Source organism: Musca vetustissima, unplaced genomic scaffold (assembly GCF_032173495.1).
Source record: "Musca vetustissima isolate MV318-11 ecotype Yass unplaced genomic scaffold, APGP_CSIRO_Mvet_v1 utg29159, whole genome shotgun sequence".
Taxonomy (NCBI): domain Eukaryota; kingdom Metazoa; phylum Arthropoda; class Insecta; order Diptera; family Muscidae; genus Musca; species Musca vetustissima.
In genome coordinates, this window is record NW_026879267.1 from 1435 (window position 1) to 20144 (window position 18710).

The 18710-nt window shown below is 35.2% G+C and overlaps 1 protein-coding gene across 1 annotated transcript; it reads right to left on the reverse strand.

Annotated features, from left to right (window-relative positions):
- Window positions 1-16037: 16037 nt before the first annotated feature.
- On the reverse strand, window positions 16038-17748 carry LOC133324078 (uncharacterized; the record flags this gene model as incomplete). Its single annotated transcript, XM_061532964.1, has 1 exon — window positions 16038-17748. A coding segment is annotated over exon 1 (1711 nt), but the record flags the coding sequence as incomplete, so codon positions are not given.
- Between the last annotated feature and the right edge of the window lie 962 nt (window positions 17749-18710).

The following is an 18710-nucleotide window of genomic DNA, read 5'->3' on the forward strand; positions in this document are numbered from 1 at the left end:
ATATCTGACCAAATGAAACATTTAGTATCGGTTGCAGAATGACATGTTTATGGATCCAATTCTTTTTACTGGTCCTTTAAAAAATGCGACGTCTGTTGGGATTCATCTGTTGAATATACCCAAAGTGGTGAAGGGTATCATATAGTCGGCCCCGTCCGACTTTACTACTTTCCTTACTGGCAATAGGCGTATATTTTTGCCAATATTTTTTTTTGTGGTCCAACCATAAATGTGGATATTTAAAAATATTTTTTCATGATCTAGGCGTGAATGTTTAAAAATATTTTTTATTCCCATTAAAAATTCGTATATTTTGAAAACAATGTAATTTGGTGGCAGGATAACCCGCATTGTCACATGTACACCTAACTATCTTTTAGTAGCTAACAACGGTTTTGCCTGTAAAACACATGTACAATATGTCTATGTATTAGATCCTGCCGTATTATTCATTGTTGACACAGTCCTTTGTCCCATTGTCTATTTGGCATGACAAAATCCCACCTTTTGTCTTGCATTAGTAAAACCGCATTGTCATACACAAATGAATGTCGCCGTCGTTGTCGTTGTCGGAATTTGCATAGCATCATCTGCAACACTAGTAAACTTATTCGGCCTAAGGACGAACCCTATTGAAATTGGGAAAAATCGGTTCAGATTTAGATATAGCTCCCATATATATATTTAACCGATTTAATGTAAACGGTCCCTATATATCTTTCGATTTGCACGAAATTTGGTAAAGCCTAATCATTTACGTCTAGAATGATGTCTGCCAAGTTTCATGAAAATCGGTCCAGATTTAGATATAGCTCCCATATATAGTTTCGTCCGATTTCATGTAAATGGTGCAGCAAAGTCCACATATATCTTTCGATTTGCACGAAATTTGGTACAGCCTAATCATTTAGGTCTAGAATGATGTCTGCCAAGTTTCATGAAAATCAGTCCAGATTTAGATATAGCTCCCATATATAGTTTCGTCCGATTTCATGTAAATGGTGCACCAAAGTCCACATATATCTTTCGATTTGCACGAAATTTAGTACAGCCTAATCATTTAGGTCTAGAATGATGTCTGCCAAGTTTCGTGAAAATCGGTCCAGATTTAGATATAGCTCCCATATATAGTTTCGTCCGATTTCATGTAAATGGTGCATCAAAAGTCCCTATATATCTTTCGATTTGCACCAATTTTGCCTATATATCTTTCGATTTGCACGAAATTTGGCATAACGTACTGAATTGAGTCTAGAGTGATGTCTGCCAAGTTTTAAGAAAATCGGTTCAGATTTAGATATACCTCCCATATATAGTTTCGTCCGATTTCATGTAAATGGTGCCCCAAAGTCCCTATATATCTTTCGATTTGCACGAAATTTGGCATAACGTACTGAATTGTTCCTAGAGTGATGTCTGCCGAGTTTTGAGAAAATCGGTTCAGATTTATATATACCTGCCATCAGGGACGTACACAGGGGGGAGCCCTGGGGGCCCGGTTCAGATTTAGATATAGCTCCCATATATAGTTTCGTCCGATTTCATGTAAATGGTGCACCAAAGTCCCTATATATCCTTCGATTTGCACGAAATTTGGCATAACGTACTGAATTGAGCCTAGAGTGATGTCTGCCAAGTTTCGAGAAAATCGGTCTATATAGCTCCCATATATATTTCATGTTAATAGTTCTGTTTAATATACCCATAGTGGTGAAGGGTATCATATAGTCGGCCCCGTCCGACTTTACTACTTTCCTTACTGGTTTTTTTTTTGCCAAGCATTGTTTCCAAATGGTCTTTCGTACCGAGAACAGCTATTTTATAACTATAACTATCTTATAACTATATAATAGCAGACAATTGATATTTTTTGTACAACTGGGTTATGGCAGAAATAAACCTTTAACTGTAAGAGTGTTAGTAAGGACCCAAAACTTCAATACAAAAGGAAAATTGGAAGAGGGAGAGTTTAAAACTATTTTTTTCCAAAGACATGCGTGTATTTTTAAAAGAATATTTTTTCCAAGGTCCATCAAGGCGTGGATTTTTAAAGAATAATTTTTCCAAGGACCAATAAGGCGTGGATTTTCACATACCTCGTCATCATTACACCCTACACAACAATGTTGTCAGGGTATAGTAGCTTTGTGCAACGCCGCGAAATATTCGTCCTAGACCCACCCTTGAGAATACCGATCGTCATTTCTCGACTAGCTGAGTCGATCTAGACATGTGTGTCCGTCCGTTCGTCTGCACATTATAATTTGTAAACACGATACAGGCGAGAGTTATGGACCAATTTTGCATGTTGGATGGGTTCTGGCCAATGAAGACCCCTATTGTTTTTAAAGATCGGTTTGGTGAAATGGACCAAAAACATTATTTTTGTCTGATTTTGTGGTCGCTCCAGAGACCGCAATTATGGCCCAAACATGGCTGTTTTTTACATGGAGAAGGGAATCGGCCCAAATAATAAGCATGCCTGTTTTGATAAATATCGGTCATCATTTAGCGGGTCAAATGGACCCTGACTTTTGTGTGAAAAATTACAAAATTTGTATTCTATGGCGTATATATTTACTCCTGAACACATAGACCCGAATAGTTGATAGTATATCCAAGAGGAGTGCTTGACCTTTGATTTTATACGAATTATATTGTCGTATGTACTCGGATGTGGGAGGTAAATGTAAATATTTACAGGTGCTTACATATTCAGATATTATTTAGTAACCCATTGCCACACTGGAGGGTGGAAATATGGCGCTGATCGCTTTGAACTGTTCCATGAGGTTCCAGGTATGGTCGAGGACAACGCCTATAATTTTCGGTGATGATCAGATAATCAATTTGGGATGAAGTGGACCGAAAACTTAATTTTTTGTGTGTGGTTTTCCTTTACTTCTCTCTATTAAAAAATATATTAAATTCCCTCCCCCATATGTGCTGTCTTACTGTCGTGACCCGCAAAAATCCCACCATAAGTCGACAGCCAATGGACAATGTCGAAGACATATTCACTACGAAGTACACAGGAAAAACACAACAACAGAAGTCTTAACTGACATTAAAGAGCATATCAGCACCATAATCATATTATAGTTTCAACATTATATTCCATTTCTTCTATTCCCTTACTTCTTGTTTGGTCCAAATATTGTTCATCTTCTTATCTGACTCCGCCCGTTTTTTCTGTTTTTGGAAGTTGCCAAAAAATGAAAATAAAAATTCACTGCTACCGGAAAATAAAGAGACTGGCAAAAGAAATTGAATTATAGTTAACGTGACAATGCAATTTAAATGTTAAACAGGATACGAAACAAAACAGAGTACTGAGAATAATACCAATAATGCAGTGAAGAGTGTGTGAGAGAGGGGGAGACGTCAACTGAGTGGATACATTTCGAGGAAATAATTTAATTCGTTTCCGATAAAATATGTTGCCATAATGAACACTCAATTTTTAATGTGAGCTGCTGATTTTTTCCGTAAGATGTCATTATGGGATTATTATTTTTATAATGGCCATTAAAAGGCAAGCAAGGATATTTTGTTCTATTAGATATACATAATTGACAGATGTAGGACATATTCAAGGTAGTTCATAAATATTACTATATAAATAATTTTGTTTCTTTTGAAATAAATTATTATTACTCGAAGTGCTGGTCTAGCAGGTAAATCCTATTTTGAGAAAAACCTATAAGTGCAGAAAAAATATAAAAATTTCCAAAAGCATACTATTAGGCTTATAATAAACATTCAACTATGCAATACTTTATGGAGAAATGTATCCATTTGCCAAGATATATTTTTAATGACTTTTATCCATGCAAAAATTTCACTAAGAGCTTTCTACAAATATGCATTGAAAATGCATAAACTTTGGCCAGCATACCTTTGGGATTCACACATAAATAAATAATTGTTGCATATGCTAGGGGGAATATTTTTAGCAATCAAAACAAGTTGTTGCATTTTATTGATAAGAAAATATTATTGTTTTGATTTGATGCTTTGCTACCGAAAATAAACAAGTGAAGAAGCGATAAGTTCGGCCGGGCCGAACTTTGGATACCCTATAACATAGATATACTGTCAGGTAATAGAAATGTAAATATAGGGAACATACCAAAAAGTGGATCTATACCGAAATTTCTAAAAACGCATTATGTAAGCCATAATACAAATTTCAGAAATTTTTAATGGATAATTATACCCTTAGCCTTATGGCTAATGAGGGTGTATACCTTTTAACACGATGAAAATGTGCCTCACCGAAATATTGTTTCTAGGCCCCATGTTTCTTTGGACCAAATCCGTTTCAGAAAATTAAAATTTCATCCAAACTTTGCGCATCTTATTATTTCTTCCTAACTTAGTTCAAATTCGAAGATGGGGAATATCGGTCCACTCCTTCTGGAACCTCCACACAGGGGCTAGGTCTAAATGCGGTTATAGTTCTAATTTTTTTTATTTCGCTATCCTCCACAGGTGAAATGATTACAACAGAGTCTCAGAACCAAACTCAAAACGTTACCCGATACAAAATACCAAATTGCAGCAAATTCGGTTAAAAAACGCGCTCAAGACCCCCAAAATACCGAAAATTTGGGGTTCCCTTATATGGGGGCTATCCAAAAAAATGGACCTATATTTTGGGGAATTGGTACCTATTAAGAACTCAAAATATTAAATTACAGCTAATTCGGCGGAAAAATACAATAAAAACCACCAAAATACTGAAAATTAGGAGGTACCGTTATATGGGGACTACCAGAAAAAGTGGACCTATATTAATAATTTTTTGTGGACACATTTGGTACCCAATAAAAACCCAATGTAGCAAATTTCAGCGAACTCGGTGGAAAAACCCGTTCAAGAACCCCAAAATGCCGAAAATTGAGGGGTACCGTTATATAGGGGGTACCAGCAAAAATTTACCTATATTTATAAATTTTAGTAGGGAGATTTGCTTCCCAATAAGAGCTCAAAGTACCAAATTTCAGCGAATTCGGTTGAAAACACGCTCAGGAACTTCAAAATACCGAAAATTGGGAGATACCCTTATATGGTAGCTATGCCTAAACGTTGGCCCATATTTCCCATCTTCGAACTTGACCTGCCTACAGACAAAAGACAACTTTGTGCAAAATTTCAGCACCCTATCTCAATTACTTCAGAAGAATTCAACAGACGGACGGATGGACTTGGCTAAATTGTCTTAGAATTTTACCCTGATCAAGAATATACATACATTATAGGGTCGGAAATAAATATTTCGATGTGTTACAAACGGAATGACAAAATTAATATACTCTCCATACTATGGTGGAGGGTATAAAAATCCACGCCCTGTTGGTCCTTGGAACAAATATTCTTTAAAAATCCACACCTTGTTGGTCCTTGGAAAAAATATTCTTTAAAAAAATAGGCATTGTTGGGTATAGGATGAAAAAAATGAAATCCTCGTCTGTAGTCCTTCCAAAAATATTTCTAAAATTTATTTGTCTCTATTTGAATTGAAAATCAATTGATATGAAATTGTTTGCTCGAATCGAAGTAAATTTACTTCTTTTGTGGAAAATTCTTAGCACGCAAACATTTTTCGAAGAGCAACAGTGTGTAATTTTATTTGCAGCTGCGAACAGGGACGCAGTTTGAATTCCTCTTAGGTGGCCTACACGGAACTATGGGCCACTTTAAAGAATTTAAGTTTTTTTAGAAGAGACTCTTCTTAAAGCTAACTATGACCATGTTTTTTTGTTCTTCATTCAACATATGTTGGAATTTTATTTCCTTTCTTCCAGTTGCTGTTGCTGCCACATATAGAGCTGTCTCCCAGCAATTTGTTACCGCTGCCAAAGATATTGGCATAACAACTTTGCAAAGTGTTGCACGTTCTATTACATTGTTTTGGTAACAAAATAAAATCTCTTCATAGATATCATTGGCTTTCGAGCAATACGTGTTGCATATTTTTCCGGCTTGCAAATAAAAATAATGATCAAATTCCGAACATGGCAATGGAATAATAATCAAGAAGCATCGAGGGATTTTGTAAGAAGGTAAAAGTTTCAAATTAAAAGAATTATTTAAAAGATATGATAGATTTCTTGGGGGGAGGGGGAACGAAATTTTGAAAATAATAATTCTAGAGATTAGAGTTAACCCTTTGGGGGGATTAATAAAAATAATTATGTGTCATTTTGAAACTGATATTAACTTTTCTCTTCATCTCGTATAAAGATATCCACAAAGTGTCTTCCAATTCCTGTCGACTCAATATGGATATAAATCCCGCCTAACCCACATAATACGATTATTATTTCGTGCTAATCATGATGACAACAAATTTTTCGTAATCATCCTTTTCTTCATGATGAACCCTAAGCCTTGTGTTCTGTTAGGCTTGTGCCGGACAAGTAAACATTTCACTTTGCCCCCAAAAAAATTAAGACGTATTTCAGAAACAAAAAATCTCATTATCCACATAGCGGCAGCCTCTGGGCAGACATCAGAGGCATAATCATATGAATGCCATCAACAGCAACAACATGTCGTTTACACACACACTCTCACAAATAGCCCATAAGCAACAGTGTCGACTATAAAAGCCTTTTAACCGTTCATTGTTATCGGTGCCTCAGTCCTGACCATCAATGGTCCAGTTTATGACCCGTCCGCCATAAACCATTGTTTCAACATTTGATAAAAACCACATGTTTTTCCAACACCACCCCAACATACCAATGTCGAACACTTAGAACCACGATCATATGAATGTGTGGATGTTTGCACCCTTTTGACCGATTATAAGTCAACAGCTCCACTTTCTAACCCTGGAATATTTACGCCAGAAAATAACTAGTGAGGAAAGTAGTAAAGTCGGACTGGGCGGACTATATGATACGAAAACATGTGATCTATATATAAATGTAAACCGACTTAGATCAATCCCCACACGTGCTATTCTACCACATATTCTAAATTTTGTAATATCAATCAGGCATCTATTTATTATTCGATGTACATTAAACATCAATAGGTCGAAATTATATATGGAAACTATGATATTTCTGGATCTGAACCGATTTCAAGAAAACTTGATTTATATTAATTTCAGTGCATTGTGTCAATCGGCCTAGCTATAGATATTTAGTGCACAATATACTTAAAATCGGACGAAAGTATATATAGGAGCTAATATATATGAATCAGAACCAATTTCAAAAAAAAAAACTTGACACACGAAAGCTTATAGTAACTTCAGTACATAGTACAAATTTTTTTTCTTTAGTGCACAATTTATATTAAATCGGGCGAAAATATATATGGGAGCTATATTTAAATCTGAACCGAGTTTTACGAAACTTAGCACACATCATTAATTCAGTACGCTATTTAGAAATTCGTTCATATCGAAAGATATATATCGGCTTTGGTGCTCCATTAACATAAAATTAGGCGAAAACATATATAGGAGCTATATCTAAATCTGAACCGACTTTCATAGAACTTAACATACGTAATTCTAGACTCAATTCAGTGTGCTATTTCGTGCAAACTGAAGGACATATATGGACTTTGGTGCCCCATTTACCCTAAATCGGACGAAAATGTATATGGGAGCTATATCTCAATCCGATTCGATTTTCTTGAAACTTGACACACATCATTCTTGACTCAATTCAGTACAGTATGCCAAATTTCGTGCAAATCGAAAGATATATAGGGATTTTGGTGCACCATTTACCTTAAATCGGGCGAAGATATATATGGGAGCTATATAGAAATCTGAACCGATTTTCACGAAACTTAACACACATCATTGTCGACCTTATTCATTACTCTGAGCAAATCGAAAGATATATAGGGACTTTGGTACACAATTAACCTTAAATCGGGCGAAACTATATATTGGAGCTATATCTAAATCTGAACCGATTTTCACGAAACATCATTCTAGACCTTATTCATTACTCTGTGCCAAATTTCGTGCAAATCGGAAGTTATGTAGGGACTTTAGTAGACTGTTTACCTAAAATCGGGCGAAACTATATGGGAGCTATATCTAAATCTGAACTAATTTTCTTGAAACTTAGCACACATCATTCTGGACCTAATTCAGTACCCTATGCCAAATTTTGTGCAAATCGAAAGATATGTGAAGACTTTGGAGCACCATTTACATAAAATCGGACGAAAATATATATGGGAGCTATATTTAAATCTGATCCGATTTTCTTCAATTTCAATAGGGTCCGTCCTTGGGCAAATAAGTGACTTCTGCCAAATTTCATCCAAATCGGATCATAAATGCGACCTGTACTTTGTTTATAGGCGGACAGGCGGGCGGATGGACATGCATAAATCGACTCAGAAAGTTATTCTATTCGTATTCTCAAAAGGAACCATGTGTCCATCTCGTTTCCTTTTGCCTGTTACAAATATATGCACAACGACATAATACCCTGTATACCCTGGTTAAGGGTGCAAAAATATGGTCACTTTTGGACCGATTATCATCTAAACAGTCGTTCTATATATTTGGTAAAATCCCTCTCGCCGTGTAAAATATGATGACTGGCTTCTAGAGCGACTAGAAAATCTTGAACCCACTAAATGTCATCTCAACATTACCGAAAATTATAAGCGTCGTTCTTGACCGTAACTGCAACCTCATGGAACATTCCAAAGTGATCAGCGCGACATTTTCGCTTTTTAGTGGGGTAGTAGTGATACTAAACAATATCATAACACATAGACACCTTTATCAATTTTGTCATTATTTACACAAAAGTCAGGGTCCATTTGACCCGTTAAATATTGACCGATCTTTATCAAAACAGGCATGCTTATTCCTTGGCCCGATCCCCTTCTCCATGCAAAATTTCACGATGTTCGGGCCATTATTACGGCCTCTGGAGTATTTGGTCCATTTCATCCCCTAAATATTGACCGATCTTTCCCAAAAACAATTCATTGGCCAGAACCCATCCAACATGCAAAATTTCGTGAAGATTGGTCCATAACTGTGGCCTGTATCGTGTTTACAAATTACAATGGACAGACGGACCGACGGACGGACGGACACACATGTCTTAAAGGTGGGTCTAGGACCAATATTTCGCGGCGTTACAAACTTTTGGGGCTGCACAAAGCTATAATATCCTGACCACATAGTTGTGTAGGGTATAAATATTAACGGATCGTTGCCAAAACCAATTGGGGTCTACTTCGACCAAAATTTTCGCGATGATTGACCCGTAACTGTGGTCTATATTGTGTTTACAAATTATAATAGACAGACGGACGGACACACATGTCTAGATCGACTCAGCTAGTTGAGATATGACGATCGGTATCGGATGGGTCTATGATCAATATTTCGCAGCGTTACAAACTCTTGGGGACAACATAGTTGTGTAGGATATAAAACATAAACCCAAACATAAGATTTAATTATTTCTGAATAGGAAAAATATCGACAAATTTAATTATATAAAAATTTGCACTGCATTTTCTTCCTGTGTATTCCATAATGACATAAATCCAAATTAATAAACCATACACACAGAGATATTGTGGTCAATATTTATGATATTTCATTAATTAGTCCATAAAGAAAAACCACATTTCAAAACATTTCAGCATCTGTACAAACAAATAAATTTGAAATGACCTGATGCCGACAACGTCTAAAATAAAAATTAAATATTTACAATTGAGTGCAAGGAGACCGCCTGACAGTTGAATGACTACTAGAATGATACTGGCCATCAATGCCTTGGAAAAATTTTATTTGAAATGCTTTTCGAATCTTAATTGACAATTATTGTCAAGCAATCCATTCATCCGTCTAGATGGACATTTTGCTCTTTGGATATTTACGTATGTATGTTTGTTTTCAATAATTCAAAAGGTAGCGTGAAATGCTAAACGGTGTAACTCACATTTGGTGAACTGTGAAAATAATTACATATGTAACTCAAGTTCATTTTTTATGACAGCATATCCACTTCAGAAACCATTTTTAAATGAAAGTGATCACCCAGAAGTATCATCAATCACAAAATGTTTGTCATCGATTTTTATCGAAACATAAGTTAGAATGTTTGCCTTGCAGCCGACAACATATTACTGAAAAGGCAATAAATATTTATAAAATATGAAATAAATGTCGTTCCATGGAAACACCAATAACATCACCAGGCACAATATATGACCAACTAAACTCAACATTGCCCACTCCACCGCCTTCTTACTTACTTCGAAACACTTATGCAAATAAGTTCTGTAGAATTTATGAAATTTCGTGCACATTCTGCCTGAGCTGTGGCAACAACATTGCCCTTAAGTGTTCAGAGATTAGGACGCAATACCTGAGTGTCTGTGTGTGGGTGCACTTAAAAATTGCCCATTAACTTTTTAGAGTTCATAACATAGAGCCACAATTTCAACAATACATATTTCAAAATATATTTTACACACACACATCGAGACACACATACACTCACATATTTACACGGATTACACGGATTTGAAATATTCATAGTGTAATCTTACAAATGCAGAATTCAATAACATTTAAAGATAGAGGGATTGCACGCATACAAATATTTAAAGGACATTTGGGAAGTCCTGAAGGTTGAAGTACATTTTTAAATCGAGTATTTATACCCTACACAACTATGTTGTTAGGGTATTATAGGATTGTGCTGTCCCAAATGTTTGTAACGCCGCGAAATAGTGGTCCTGCACCTACCTTTAAGTATACCGATCGTCATATCTCGACTAGCTGAGTCGATTTAGACATGTGTGTCCGTCCGTCTGTTCATTATAATTTGTAAACACGAGCTACAGTTATGAGCTAATCTTCATGAAATTTAGCATGGAGGATGGGTTCTGGCCACTGAAGTCCCCTATTGTTGTTGGTAAAGATCGATTACTATTTAGACGATGAAATGGATCAAATACTTCATTTTGTCGGATTTTTTGGTCACTAAAGAGGCCGCAATTATGGCCCAAACATTGCGATTTTTAAATGGAGAAGGGGGTCGGGCCAAAGAATAACCATACCTGTTTTGATAAAGATCGGCCAATATTTAGCGGGTCAAATGGACCCAGACTTTTGTGTGAAAAATTACAAAATTTCTATTCGATAGCATATATATTCACTCCTGAAGGACATACATATAGGACATAGTTGATAGTGTATCCAAGAAGAGTGGTTGACTTTTAAATTGTTACGAATTATATTTTCGTATGTACTCGGATGTGGTAGTTACACTTAAATATGTACAGTTGCTTACGCATTCATGTATTATTTATTATTACCACACTAGAGGGCAGAATATGAAGTTCCGGTTATGGCCAAGGACGACGCCTGTGATTTTCGTTCAAGTTAAACTGTATACATATATGAACCGAGAACTTAATTTTTTTCAGATTTTTAGTCGCTCTAGAGGCCAGTATTATGTGCACACATATTTTACACGATGAAAGGTACTCGCCTCGAGAAAAAAGATTTGAAAATATGCCAGGGTTAGAAAATGGAGCTGTTGACCTTTAATAGACTAAGAAATACAAATATCGCAAATTATTACCCTGGCTGTCTGAATCTGAATATCCGATTCAAAAAAAAAAAAAAAAATGAAATTAAAACGTTACCATTAAACGTTAACGACCATTAAAACGTTAAAATACCGATTTATCGTCTTTGAGAACCCCACGTAAAATTTTAGGAGCAACATTTCTGTAAAATATTTTGAGGATGCAAATCTTCATCTTGTGGTAATTGTAGTCCGATTCAGTAAATGAAGACTGAAAAGGACACAAAAAGACTGAAGTTAGAAGGATGAAATGTTCTACATAAATATTATTTATTCTACAGAAAATTACATTCGAAATGTAATCTCATACGCACCAGAGATACAAATCACAATATAATATACTCACCAAGGTCTTTCATCCCCAATAGTAGTTTTTCACCAACCAGGCAATGATCTCGATTTTGTCTCACAGTATAATCTTTTCATTTTTTACTCCCACAACAGAATAACTGTATTGATGTCAAGAGTAAAACAAAGCCAACATAAAAGCTCTTAGATAGGAATCAGTTTCTTGATGAAACTCAACAATCAAATGGAGTGAAATAGATTAAGGGCATTGATGAGGTGTTGAAGTGCTAGAATCACCTTTCAACAATGCTTTCGGATAGTCCTGCCGTCAACGATGCTTGCAAACTTAGTGGTCATGAACCAATTACACAAAAATTGGGGGCAATCACTTTCATGATTACATCAATCCATTTTATGAATGTAAAATAAAGAAAGGGAGGGGAATGGAAGAGAAGCGAAGGCGTAATAGATTTTTTAGATTGTGATAATATCACAATCTAAAACTAAGTATTAAACCTCATTTTGTGTAGCAAAAATGTCAAATTTGTATAGAATAAATAAAAGCGTGGTTAAGTTCGTCCGGCCAAACATAACACCATAACTTAGAGTACATTCGAAATTCCTTAAATCAGAAAAATCATATTAGAGCCAAGTCGGATGAAAAACGTCCTAAATATTGATTTTTGGCATATAGATTTTCTACTCAATGGGAATCCAAAAAATGCACCAGTATATGCAGGCCATCCTAAAACCTGGACCTATATATTTTTTATATACTAACCATACTAGAGATAATATTCAAAAACTTGGTGTAGATTCCTAAACGTAGGTACCACAACTGACCATAACCATTGTTTGTTCTTCCACCCCGGTGTTTGTATAAATTTTAAAGTGACTTTTTCAAGCAGTTCATGGCGAACAAAGGGAACCATGGTACCACTCACGCACACACAATCAGCCTCACAATGCGCTGGAATACAAACGGGAAATGGAAACAGGATAAGCTGTGTGGAAGTCATCGTTAACAGAGAGAGCCGGAGAGTGCATAAATAACTACTAACTACGAGAGTTCCTGTTACAGAAGAGTTGGAAAGCAGAGTGGGTGCCGGGATTTTTGTAATGCACGTCGATGTGCAGGACATTAGTTTTAAGTTGGAATTTCAATTATGGGTTTGCCGCTATCTAGCCAACCAGCCGGTCGTGAATGTTGCATGGAGATAAGAAGGAATGTGATGAAAAAAATACGTTTTGAAAAAACAGGCATTTGAAATTTCCGCTAAGGGCAGGTTGTGTGGAGCTCTCCCATTTATTATCATTAAGTGGAAAGTTTAAGATAAACAGCCATAAAATATGGTGTTGCAAATTTTGTTGTTTGATTCTTGTGGGATAATAAAGATAAGTTCAAAAAAGTGTTGCCATCAGTAATTGGTATCAGGTATATGCACTAAAAATCCGCTATGCAAACAAATATTACCTAAAAAGCAATATGCTTAATGAAATACCGTCTATTATCGGTAAAATTCTATGGCTGACCATACAAATCAATTTTACTCTCTCTCTCTCTCTGAATTCAACACTGAAAAACAACCGTCAATGTTCATTAAAGTTTTACTATCAAAAAAATTTAATTACAACAACAAAATAAGTTTGGACAAACAACCAGGTCATAGTATGGCATGTAGAAAGTTTATCTTTTAATAAAAACAAAATTTAAAAAAAATGTTTGAAAAGTTTTTTAATATATTTAATGTTTCTACCGATATTAGAAAACTGAATGAAAAGACAACATGTGTATGTTTCCAAATACAAAGGACATTGCAATGAAAAATCAGTTTTATGTTAATCACTTACCGGGATGGCGTATACAATACGACATAAGTTATACGTCACCATATTTGTATAAACTTAGTCAATAGATGGAGGCAGTGTTGCCAATTTAGCACTTTTAGTGCTAGATTTAGCACTTTTTAAACTCGTTTAGCATCAAAAAAATTGATCTAGCACCTAGCACTTTTTTTAGCATTTTGAATTTGTTGCAGGATTTTTTCAAAAAAGTTTTATTATTACTCCAAAAATTTTAGTTTTTCGATTTCACATTGACACATTAAAGTTTCCGTATGTTTCACATAGTCCTGGAACCCTAAACATACCAAAAAATACGTTAGAAAAAGATATTGCAATTCTCAAAACACCTAATAGTGGGGTTACCGTTATATTGGTCTATAGTAAAACAGAGATCAGTATTGATATGCTTTGGGTTGTAAGATTTGACATCCAATAAGAATACAAAATTACATCCAATTCGGTTGAAAAACGTGTCCAAAATATATACATAGGTCAATATTAATAATTATACGTGCGGAGATGTGGTACTATCATTATGAGAAATCATAATACCAAATTGGAACCAACTTAATTGAAAAACGTTTCAAAATTGTTGGGTACCGTATTAAGAGGGCTAATACGGCACCCTTGAACATAGGTCAATATTAACAAGTGAAAAAGCGGTAAGTTCGGCCGGGCCGAACTTTGGATACCCTCCACCATAGTTATACTGACTGTTATTTCCAATAAAGCTAGAATACACTGCGTCGAATGTTTTGGTATAATAAATGTAACAAAGGCACAAAAAAATATACAACATACAATAAAGAAGGTTGGAGGGAACGTTATGTGGGCCTAGACAATATTTTTTTTTAATTATTGGTCCGCCTATTTACTAAACTACCGTTGTATAGGATCTATGTGGGATTAGGGCTTAACTTTTATACGGTCATTTCTTCTAATGGAATAATTGGTTTCCTTTCAGTTGTGAAAGTACTCAGCTCCCCCGCCACGTCACGGCTTATTCCTAGGGGGAGTAGGGCTGAAGCTTTCTTACCCTCTTTTCTTTTAAAATATAATGGAATAATTAGTTTCCTTTCAGTTTTGAAAGTACTCAGCTCCCCCGCCACGTCAAGGCTTATTCCTAAGGGGAGTAGAATATGTTAACTTTGGAATACCATTTTAGTTTATATAAAATGACCCAATTAACATAATCCATTATTATTGAAATGCATTTCAATATATTTCAGTATATTGAATCATATCGGAAAGTGCCACAGTTCGCATATTCATTAATTTATGATCAAGCATAAAAATATATACGATGCTATGGATAATTATTTGAATGATATAAGTTGTAAACATTATAATTTAATTATATTAAAATATATGTATACATCTATATATATATATATATATATATATAATTTATATAATATATTATCTTTATGTAGATAATTTATATAATAAACTTACTTAAGTTCATATATATAGAATGTTAATTTTCTCCGTATGGTTAGTGTTAAAGTCCTACAACTATTCCATCATGATGGCTATGTATGGTACAATAACTTTTGCAAATACTCCGATCAGACATTATATTAGTAAATGCCCAATCTATGTGAGTTCCATGCTTAGTTGTACTACAATCTTTATTTAAAAGCGGTATTAGCCCCTTTCCAGTAAGCATTACCTCCGCTAAATTCCGAGAGGTTCGTCTACATATGTTAAAGTCTCCAACGATCAACATTTTGTTATTAGATTGTTGTATAAGTCCATCAATAGTGTCACATAAAATTTGCCGAAAAGAAGTTTCCGAAAAAGATGGATTCCTATAAACGACCACTAAACATATATCTTTATACTTTATAGCAATACACTGCATTGTTTTAGATCCTTGCGTATGGTCTTCTTTTATTAGGATTCTAACGTCTTTTGCTATTTCTGATCGTGAAAAAATTAGAATCCCCCTTTTATTTCTATCCCTACATAGGCCTTCTTCAACACAGTCAATTCTACTTATTTCTGCAAATCCCGGGATACAACATGTTTCTTCGGGTAAAGTCCATGTCTCAACTAGACAAATAAAATTGCTGTTCATAATTGCGAAATCAGAAATAATATCGTCTTTATGAGCTCGAAAACTCTGAATATTTTGGTAAAAAATTTTAATTCCGATTTCATTAGAAGTTAGGAAATCATATTGCAATTTTAATCTTTTTGTATTGGATAACTTCTGTAATTCTAATTTGACTGGGTCACCATTCTGGAAAGGTTTGGGAGGATTAAATGTTCCAATGATGTACAAACCTGATGCATTTGTTGCTCTACTGCAGGCGACATAAAGAGCTGCTCTGGACATATTTTTGCGAGTGTGTACTCCAACTTTCTCGTATGTAGCGCCTTGACTCTTGTGAATTGTGATACCCTCTGCAACAACCAATGGGAACTGGCGACGATCAATGCAGATTTGATCATTTCTTTTGAATTGAAATGATCTAATACACATTTCAATAGGAGTCCAAAGCGATTCTCTTGAATGGGGATTTCGTCTACGTGCATCTCTTCCGACATTTTCGTCTGAAAACATTAACCAAAGAGTTCTTGGGTTTGAGGTTCCTCTTTCAAAATCAATATCCATTAAAACTCCAGTAGCGCCATTAACCAAACCATCCGCTGTGTTGATATTGATGGTTATCATATATTTAGCTGATTGCTTCAATCGAAGTTCTAAAGGAAGACCTTGTGTTTCAGATGTTTTCAGCTTTTTGATATTGTTGAGTATATTTGCTCTTTGTTCAGGTTGCAAAGTGTTGCTTTTGACAATGTCGTATGCTTTAGAAGTAAATGCTTCGGTAGGCAATTGATTTAGTTTTAGTGTATTATAATGTTCGGCTTCATCGTTGGACATGAACAAATGAATAGCATCTGGTGGAACTTCATTTATACTCTGTACAATTCTTGATTTGAAAATATCAATGTCTTCATTTGTCATTTCACCGTTGGACATTCTATTAAGTGCTAATGCAAAACTTAAATCTTCCCTTTGACGCATTATTTCTGTCAATTCATAAAAATTGAAAAGATCCCATAACTGGGAACCTACAATAAGCCCATAAGGGTTTGAAGAGTTAGAACTAAAAATCCATCGATCGCCAACGGGTGGAAGTTGTTTTAAATCACCGAAGGCAATTATTGAAATACCACCAAATGGATTTGTATTCTTAAATATCTGTTTCAGGCGTGCATCAAGATAGCCTAGCATTCTTGATCCGACCATTGATATTTCATCAATAATGATCACATTCACATTAATCAATTTTGCAAGTATGGAGTTCACACTGTCGCTGCTCAGTGGCCGCAATTCGCCCGAAAATTGATTGATTGGAAGGGAGAAAAGAGCATGCAAAGTAGATCCTCCAATTCCGAATGCAGCTTTTCCGGTTGGTGCCGTCAGCAAAACTTTTGGTAAATCGGGATTACTACCAGGTATATTATTGAGCCTATGAGTAATAGACTGGTATATGGCTTTAATTAAACGGCTTTTGCCGACGCCAGCCCCACCTCCAACGTATTCATAAAAAGTTTTCTTTTCAACAACATTTTGCAAAATATGATGCACATATGCACGCTGTTTAACATTAAGTGTTCTGATATTTAATAGGAGCTCCTCTTCGCTTACTATTGGAGGTAACTTTATGAATCGTATGTCATCGTTAGATTCACTACCGTTATTATTCTCAACGTCAAAAATATTTATATTGTTATCAATCTCGGGTATTGCCAATGCACGGAACTCGTCATCAAGCATTTGAGACGCTATTGTGTTATCAATTGCATCATTAATAATGGCGTTATTCTCATCTTGTACTTGTAGCAAGATCTCGTCAAGTTCGCCTTCTTTAAATAAATCAAATTGCAATTGATTCTCTTCAATCGTGCGTTTATGAACCATACAGGTATTTTCGTTGTCATTTTCTAACAATTCTTCGACTTCGTTTCTCCATGGTAAATACAACATAACCAAAGATCGGAAATAATCGTCCCTATTTGTATTTACTTTAAAGGAAGGAAATCTTACAATTGCTGGCGCTTTCCTTTTATAAACATACCCTGAATTATTTTTTAGACGGATGGGAGCTCCAACGTGATCCATATTTGTCTCCTCATTCTCAAAATAATCATCATCTTGCTCTTCTTGAGGATGACATTTTCTTAACTTGCGAGAAAATACATAATAAGCTGCGAAGTATGCCAAACAAACATTTTCTAAAATGTCCGGTCGTTGGATATAGTGATCGAGAATATTTGTTTTGAAGATATTAGTCGAATCCCTTTCAAGATTTTGTAAATCTTGCTTCGATTTTATTATTCGTACACGTTTTTCAGGAGGAAATGTGTTAACGTATACTTCTGCGCTGCTGCATTGTGACAAATTCATGCCCAAAATGTTATAGGATGCTTCTTGGGCTGAAACTTCAGAAGCATTAATAAACTTATTTCCGATATGCTGAAGCCTCTCCTTAACAGAATAATTACCATTTCTTATTTCTGCCATGGCTTCTTGTAACAGCCTTGAAACACCTCTATTGGATTTGTTTATATAATTAACAATGTACGCAACGCAAGCATATGCATCCAAGACGAACTGAATGTCCATATTCGATTTCTGCATAGCTAAAATTTTTGGATTGAATGCATTTATTGCTCTATCCTTGAATGTTCTTTTTAAAAATATTTGTGGCTTCTTAATTGATGATCTTATAGCCATAATATATGCGTCTCTGTTTAAGTTAATTCTTTCGTGGGATATGAATTGTTCAAACGTTCGAAGTTCGTCTATTTCATCATTAGATAAATTGGCGTTAAGTAATCTATTGATTTTGTCGAAATTTTCTTTGTGTACCTGAAGTTTCACGTTGGCATGATCTACTGTGGTTGTGACGGAACATTTATAAAATTGTGCACATCAGTGTTGGAATC